Raw genomic sequence first — 9,019 nt, 5'->3', positions numbered from 1 at the left:
AGGCAACATATTTACATCTATGCTTAATGCAGAGATCTCAGGCTGTACATCAATAAGCCTAAAATACACCACCATCAGCATCATTTAAAACAAGCACACATCATCAATAATAAAGAAACCACCCCAGCATAAAAGCAAAGCTAAACAGAGCAAATAGATAGAATATATTTTAAAAACATCAATATAAATTAAAAGAGATAATGTGTAGCAACCATGATAACTACTAGCAGACATGGAAGACCACCTCTGTGGCCCCACATTTTATCTGTCTCCACTGATGGGAATTCTTTCGCAGATCTCAACACTTTCATTGCCTGGGCAGGACTGATCAAGGGAATCCCAAGCATTTCTGGATATATCTGGGAACAGTAAAACGAAATTGCTTAAGATTCAATTGTTTCCACAATGCAGTCTGGATCTCTTTGTTTCTTATGCTATAGATGAATGGGTTGAGCATAGGGGGAAGAATAGTATATATCACAGCAAAGACCAGATCCAGGCCAGATGAGCTATTACTAGGTGGTCTGATGTAGGCAAAGACTGCAGTGAAAATGAAGACAGAGACAACCATGAGGTGGGGTAGGCAGGTGGAAAGGGCCTTATGCCATCCCTGTTCAGAAGGCATTTTGAGGACTGTACTCAAGATCCATGCATAAGTTACAATGATGAAGACAAAGCATCCAAAAACAGAAATACAGCTAAACACAAGAAGTCCAACTTCAACTAGGTATAAGTCAGAGCAAGATAATTTTAGTAGTTTTGGGACTTCACAGAAGAATTGATCAACACGATTGGAACAGAAGGTAATGGAAAATGTGCCTGCAGTGTGTAAGACAGCATAGAGAATACTGGTGATCCATGCAATGGTTATCATCTGAATGCAGGCCTCTTTGTTCATAACTACTTCATATTGCAGTGGATTACAGATGGCAACATACCTGTCATGTGCCATTATGGTTAACAGGCTAAAATCAGAGCATCCAAAGAGGAAAAAGAAGAAAACTTGAGTGACACAAGCAGCATACGAAATGTGCCTGTTATTCATGATTGAATTAACCATGGATTTGGGTTGAATGACAGAAACTGAGCCAATATCAGAAACGGCCAAGTTCATGAGGAAGAAGTACATTGGTGTATGCAGGTGATGGTCAAGGGCTATTAAAAAGATGATCAAAAGATTCCCAATTACTGTTAACAAGTATAGTCCTAGGAACACAAAGAAGTGTAGTATCTGTAGTTCTCGGTTCCGAGAAAATTCTAAAAGTAGAAATTCAGATGTGGATGTCAGATTGTCCATTTTTATGTCACACAAGATTGCCAGCTATCTGTGAGAGATAGAAAATCCCACAAAATATCAGAACTGATTCTCCATTTCATTTAATGCTTTTATGCAGATATTTTAAATTAATATTTATTAACGTTATGGGGAGTGCTGCAATCCACCATGAAATGTGTGCTTCGTGTAGGGAGGACTGTGATATTCCTATTGCCCCTTCAATATTTTCCTCATAGTACAACAAAGTGGATGTCATAAATGCATCTTGAGTAAATGAGAATCTTTGGGGGTATGGGAGGAAATCTGCATAATTACTCTATCCTTCAGAAAAATAGGTAGATATCTCAGAAATTTCAGCTGGTTCAAAATGCAGTAGTGTTACTACTGAACAGGGTTCAATTTTGAACTCACAAGTCACCTGCAGTGGTTTACAAATTAGTTTCTGGTCACAATTATACTACTCATATTACATATTAGAATGCTAAGTGAATTGGTCTCCTATTATCTGAGATTGCCTCCTTTCCAACAGACTCTGTCTTGTGTTAATATTGGAAAAGATTCCCTCTTAGTAGTTCCAGCACCCATAGAAATTCATTCAACCGAACTTGAAGAGAGTATTTTTTGAGCTTAATATGGTTGCACTTGAAAAAAGGAAACTGCAAAAGGAGATTGCACCATGAAACTACTAAATTGCAATTCATCAAGAGGTATAGTGTTATCACTTTTGGATTGAATTCTTACAATTGCTATTTTAATAACAAAACATGTATATTTTAGTAATGTAGGCTGCAATCCTGTGAACACTTAGCTGGGATTAAGTCCCACTAAATTTTATGAGACATACTTTGAGCATTGAATTTTACTATTAAATGGCTGTAAATGGATGTACTCACTTACATTATTGAAATAAGCACCACTGGTTTCAGGTGGAAATCTCTTATCAGTTCAAATGCAGCAGTTTTCAAAAGAAAGAATCCAGTTGTTTAGGAGGAAGACTCTGATGTATTATGTTGCATGTATGTGTATGTTGAACTTTATCTTGTCTCAGCAATGTCTGCAATGGGCAGACAAGGCACGTAGTTCACCCAGTTCTTTGATCTTTCTTAATTTTTCTTTGAAACCTAGCCCTCTGTGTGTTTCTACCAACACTGAGGTCTATTAGCTATGGGAAGGAATTTGTAGTTCTATTTTCTTTGACATCTTGGAGACATTCTCCCAAGAGCCCAGTGCACCTCATCGGAAAAATGAATTTTTTTCCTTCGCCTTCTGTTTGTTTTCACACTAACCTAAATAGATGATTGGCACCAATAAGGCAATAGGAATGTTAATGTTTATAATTAATTATATTTTGTTCCCTTGATGTTCCGGTTTTGGCTTAATGTGCAAGTACTATACTGTACCTGCAAAGAGTTGTTCTATATTGCCTTTTACAGCTGTAACCTCCAGAGAAAATAGAACATTGTTGAGAGGCTGGCTCAACAAAGTATTTTGTAGATGCCATTGGTGGTTGTTGTTGATGTTTCTATGTTACAAAGGGTTGTGTGTCGAGGTCCCCCAAGGCACCCCTAAATAATTGACAATTCACACATAGTTTTTGTTTAAGGTTTTTGGCATAATTATGGCCACAACTTTATTAAAATACATAAATGTGAGTGGTTGCTTAGGCATTGGTTCCGACTATCTGTCCCCTGCCCGAGGACAGAACTGACTTCCGGATTCCAGCAAAAGCCATTAAGGGAAAACAATATTGGGGGGACCATGGAGCCGGGCACCAGACCCTCACCTCTCCCCTGCAAGGCCCAAGTCCCATTCAGGGGTACAGACGAAAGAATGGCAAGCCCCTGGATTCCTTTAATGGAATTCCCTTGCAGCAGCAGCATTGGAGGGGCAGGCACCACTAATCCTTACCCCTCCACCAACCAATTTTTTAACCAATGCCTAACCACAACCTTACAAGTTGTGACAATTTGCTATGCAGTAGGCAAAAACCAAATGGCACCAGCCAATCAGCCAAATGGACAAAATTCCTACCAGGCTCCTGCCCCAAAAGCAGACAACCCCATGACAGGCATAGCTAGGTCAACGCAATAGCCCTAGATTAGGGAGAGTGGGCGGGTGATCTGATGCATGCAGTGAAAAAGCCCAGTCAGTGACTTGATTTTATAATCTTTGGTCCATCCCCCTAAATGGCAACACCAAAATTTGCCCAGTAACCCAACTGCCCAATCACTGTGGATGGTCATCCATACTAATCCGCCCAGCGACAGAGGGGTGGCCTGTCAGACCCCACCACAACACATGCTCTCTATGAAGGAGAACACACTTTGTAAATTTTAGTTCCCAAATGATAACCTGTTTGACAGAACTATTGTGGAGCTGAGCCAGTACAAAGGCCAAGCCTCAGCAAAGGGGTTTGTGATGCACAGCTTAAATTAATAATGCAAAGTCTTCTTCAGTAAAAGAATAAAAGCTTTACTGATTTAAAATAAACTTGTTTGCAAATAACAGCATAGTGTAACAGAAAATTAAACCACATTCAGAGCATAAAACAGAGTACAGGCTTCACTGAGCACAGGCACCATTCCTGAGTCAGGCTCCACACACAGAGAGACTCAGAGTCTCATGGCTCCACTGAGTCTGCCTGCAAACAGATACAAAACATTTATGGAGAGAATGGGTCATCCTCTGGATAAGTCACAGATATTCAGCATGCTAGAGTGATTTTGCAGTTTTTCTTTACTGCTTCCTTTTACTGCTTTTGCTCTCAAAGACCCTTGTCACATGACAGTTTGGTGGTGACAGAACCTCAGGATGTCAGTGCTCTATTTTATTTTATGTTATTTATGACAGTTACATAAATTTTATCATTCATGTAAAATGAATGGGTGAATGAATTTACTGCTGTTTTATGTTTGCTTTATGTCATTTACACCTGTAAGATTTTTTTGCTTCAAAACCCTTTATGGCAACACAATGGACTCTTGAGACATGTAAAAAGGGTGCTTAAAAGACACTGCAGTGCCTTCTCCCACAGAGTCCAATCATAGAGATACGATATAATGGGCTTAAAGGGGAAGCACATATTCAAAGCAAATCCTGTAATCCTTTAACAATATTAGTCTGTATCAATCTGCCCATCTATACACAAACACTCACAAACAAACAATTGAACTTGGATAGCTGGAAAGCTTCTTATTTCTAATAACCAGCCTGTGCATTTATTTATTTCTGTCTGGGAAAAAAGATGTACAGGTATTTCATTAGTTCAAAAGGTATCTTGGCTAGGGGTAATGGAATGAATGAATAAATATAATGTTCAGTTCCTTGGTACTTTGTATTTAGAATAAACATCACATGAATTGTGCCTTGTTTCACTAACATTTGTGGTAAATTAAATCTTTATCTCTTGAGCCACATAGTCTCAACACATGAAAATATGTTAAGTCCCGTCTTCATGTTTACAGTGTGTATATCGTCAAAATTTAAAGAGTTTAATTCTAAATAATAACAACCAAGAAAAACCCCTAGTTTCCACAAAGCAACTTTCATTTTTCATGATATAAATTTCCAAATTCAGCAAGTGCTCAGGGAAATTTATACTCACTTTCAAGTGAGTATAAACAATACAGAAGTGCTCAACAAGTGCTCAGGGAAATTTATACTCACAATGTAGCCATAAGCCATGCTGGCTGGAACTGTTGGGAGATCTGGACAGAAGCAGCATTGCCAAAATAATATGGGTAGAGAACAACATATGTTCCCACTGTGTGTATCTACAGCTTCTTTTTAAACAAGTAAGGTTAACAATCTGGTAAGGGTGCATTCTAAGAAAATAAGGACATTACGCCTTATGTATTTAAAATATAAATATCCCAATCCAATCCAGTAATTTCAGAGCTTAAAACTAGGAACCTACAACAGAATACAATCAGCACAAGTTAAAATCAAGAACACATAAACAAGCAACTCAGCATCAATTCAATGGCAACCCCCCAAAAAAAACCCTTGTTTTAAGCTAAGATTAGAAAGGAAACAGCATGAATGCCTGAGAAATCTCAAGGGAAATGGAATTCCAAAGCTTGGGAGCCACCATGGAGCAGGCCCACCCACATATCCCCACACTGTGTACATCATCTAGTGATGGGACACTAATAATCATCACCATGTGAGATCTCACCTCCCAGATAGGGCTCTACAGCATTTCAACTTTTCAGAACAAATTTGGGAACAGTACCATACAAGTGTTTAAGATTCAATAGCTTCTGCAATGCAGTCTGGATCTCTTTGTTTCTCAAGCTATAGATGAAGGGATTTAGTAAAGAAGGAAGTATAGTATATATCACAGCAAAGACTAGCTCCAGGTCAGGTGAGATATTACTATGTGGTGTTGCATAAACAAAGGTTGCAGAGAACACATATAGAGAGACAACAAGGAGGTGGGGCAGGCAAGTGGAGAGGGCCTTATTCTGTCCCTGTTTGGAAGGGATTTTGAGGACTGTAGTGAAGATCCACACGTACGTTTTAATAATGAAAATGAAGCATACCAATGCTATGATATAACTAAGTACAAGAATTCCAACTTCAACTAGGTATAAGTCAGAGCAAGACAATTTCATTAATTTGGGGATTTCACAGAAGAATTGATCAACACGATTGGAGCAGAAGTTCATTGAAAATGTGCCAGCAGTGTGTAACGCAGAATAGAGAATACTGACAATCCACGCAATGGTTGTCATCTGAACGCAGGCTCCTTCATTCATGATTTGTTCATATTGCAGTGGATTGCAGATAGCAACATACCGGTCATGTGCCATTATTATTAAAATAGAAAAATCTAAGCATTCAAAGACTAAAAAGAAGAAAATTTGAGAGACACATTCAAAATAGGAAATGTGACTGCTGTTTATGAGTAAGTTAAACATTGATTTGGGTAGAGTGACAGAAACTGTGCCAATATCAGAAATGGCCAAGTTCATTAGGAAGAAGTACATTGGTATATGTAGACGATGGTCAAGAGCTATCACAACAATGATCAAAAGATTCCCCATTATGATTATTAAGTATAATGCTAGGAACAGAAAGAATTGTAAGACCTGCAGTTCTCGGACCTGAGAAAATTCCAGAAGCAGAAATCCAGAAGTGGAGGTCAGATTAGACATTCTGTATGTGAAAACAACGGTGTGTTACCTGTAAGAGAGAGAGAGAGAGAGAGAATAAAACCCATAAGAATACTAAAAGTGATTCTCCATTTATTTTTATACTTGTATGTATAGCAAATAAAATCTATTAGAATAATACAATCATACAATTGTAGAGTTGGAAGGAAGCCTAAGGATCACCTAGGCCCACCCCTGCAATGCAGGAATATACATCCGTCCCATACAGACTTCGAACCTGCAACATTGGTGTTATCAGCACATATGTTCCAACCAACTGAGCTATCCAGCTGATTCTCCATTTATTTTAATACTTGTCTGCAGAGCCATTAAAATCATGCTGATTAATGTGATGGGAAATGCTATAAACCATTGGCAAATGTGTGTTCCTTGAAGAGATAATGACTGTGATATTGTTTTGCAGCATCAATATTTTCCTCATTGTACAAGAAATGGGATGTACAGGAGGACATTCTACGCAATTACGGTATTTAACATTTTCAGGAGGACATCTATTACAAGAGATGTCATGGGATATGCTAGCATCATCACAGTTGATCTAGAACAACACTAACAACCCACCATCAGCCTGAGCTGGTTAAACGTCCATCAATTGAAGTGGAAAAAAATGATAATGAAGGCCAGACATGTATCCAGGAATAATCTACCTCTTGAGAGGCCTAGAAGAGAAAATGACAAGACACCACTTCTTGCCCTGATAGTTCCCAGCTGAAACCACTTGAATTACACTTCCCTCTCACAGGTCTTTAAGAATAGGTCTGTACTTGTTGCAGACAGTGTCCCAAACTAAAGCTGTTATCATCAGTCATCAGCCAGAGCAGTCCACTTCACAGGGATATACTGTAGACAAAGTGACCAGACTGTGTGGGCACTGCAGAAGTCCACTCTGTTCCTGTGTCTACTCTTGCAACACTAGTATGATAGGATATAATAGTTATCATCCACATGTAGTGCTGTTTTCTTTCCCTACCCTTCCCCAACTATCTTCAATCTCTGGAAAAGTGACATTCTTTTATCTGCATCTCTGGTGAAAAAATGGCTGGTCCGGGAATGCTTGCAGAAAATCCTGCCAGTGTTTGTCAATGGAAAATTGCCCTCCTTGCCATCACTCAGAAAAGCATTCTTGACATGATACTCTCCTCACTCTTGACTTCCACTCCCTCTGCTCCCTACCCCCAAAATAGACTTCGTTCCTTCCAGTGTAACACAAAACATTTGGACCATACTGGAAAAGATTTATCAGGAGAATCAGGAATGTGATCCAAAATGTGCAGGACTTGCTCCTTCGGTCCTATTTTTTCAACAGATGACAAAGCTGTGAACCAGCATTTCCCAACATCCTGCTCTCTAGGTGTTGCCAGCCTATTTTCAAAGAGAATGTCACAATTGGAAGCAATAACACAGAATTTCAAGCGTATTTTGACTAAAATAAAAATAAAAATCCCTCAGCTGCCATGTTGCATTTATAACGTAAGCATAATTCACTGCCCTAGTTATACAGCATTACTATTTTTCTTCTTTAAGTGCTACTCTTCATTACCTGCTCTTTGAAAGCATCATTTCTTCACACACAAACATACTGGATGGTTGAAGTATACATTGTGTAAAGGTTTGCCATGGTATTATCCAGAATAACAGGGCTTCATTCACCCTGCTTCCAATGTGATATATGTCATCAGATGCCGGTCACGCCCTTCTGAATTCTACATTGGACGAACTGGCCAGTCTCTGCACTGAAGAATAAATGGGCTTCAAAAGCTGAATATAACAGGAAAACACTGGGCTACAATCCAGCAAGAGGTTTGTTGACTGAATTAGAACAGTGGACTTTGAACATCCTGCATGCCTTAAACTGCTTAACAATTCAGGAGGTTTGTTTATCAGCAACTGTTCTGTGAATTACCACCATGATAATATAAATTTCATTATTTGTACTTACTGCATTTCATATTCCACTGACCTCACTGTTTGCAATTCTTCCCCCCCAAAAAAGAATATGCTGTAATAAATGTGTTAGTCTTTCAGGTGCTACAAAAATGATGATTTTGCTTGAAAATGTGAAAATAAAATCTGCTTATTGTGTCTCTTAGATACTACTATATGTTTGATTGTGCATTAACCACAAATATAAGCCACTACCATATTTAGATATGGGTGTGAGAGAATGCTAGGAGGGAAAATTGGTTTTTTGAAATAAAGATGGATGAGTGGGCAAACAAATGAGATAATAGGAATAAGAATGATGAGAAGAAAGGGGGATGAGAAAACTTTTACTTACTATTCCTCAAAGTATCATGAACAGAAGATTAATTTTCTCTCCCAACTGCTTTTGCATAAAATAAATATTTGCATTTGTCTGTTCACTGAAGCACTTTCATTGCTCCTTTGAAACTTGGTATTCTGTGTGTCTGCCAATTTTCTGTGTTTTTTCTGCTGTGGGATGGAATTTATATTTTTGTTTGCTTTGCTTTCTTGGAGACATGTTCTCAGGAGCCTTGCACAGCTGATCTGAAAAGCTTGCTGAGCCAAAAAAATGTCAATCATTTTTAATTTCCTTACTGATGTC

At 38.5% G+C, this 9,019-nt stretch overlaps 2 protein-coding genes across 2 annotated transcripts; both read right to left on the bottom strand.

Annotated features, from left to right (window-relative positions):
• Positions 1 to 328: 328 nt before the first annotated feature.
• Positions 329 to 1,297, bottom strand: LOC309354801 (olfactory receptor 14A16-like; the record flags this gene model as incomplete). Its single annotated transcript, XM_081885070.1, has 1 exon — positions 329 to 1,297. The coding sequence occupies one exon, from the start codon at positions 1,295 to 1,297 to the stop codon at positions 329 to 331; it is 969 nt and encodes a 322-aa protein (XP_081741196.1).
• A 4,181-nt stretch (positions 1,298 to 5,478) lies between these two features.
• LOC309354800 (olfactory receptor 14A16-like) lies at positions 5,479 to 6,435 on the bottom strand (the record flags this gene model as incomplete). Its single annotated transcript, XM_081885069.1, has 1 exon — positions 5,479 to 6,435. One exon carries the CDS (start codon positions 6,433 to 6,435, stop codon positions 5,479 to 5,481), a length of 957 nt encoding a protein of 318 aa, XP_081741195.1.
• Between the last annotated feature and the right edge of the window lie 2,584 nt (positions 6,436 to 9,019).

This window comes from Podarcis melisellensis (assembly GCF_964234715.1).
Source record: "Podarcis melisellensis genome assembly, chromosome: 13".
Taxonomy (NCBI): domain Eukaryota; kingdom Metazoa; phylum Chordata; class Lepidosauria; order Squamata; family Lacertidae; genus Podarcis; species Podarcis melisellensis.
The sequence above is the reverse complement of the archived record's forward strand: the minus strand, read 5'-3'. Positions and strand labels throughout refer to the sequence as shown.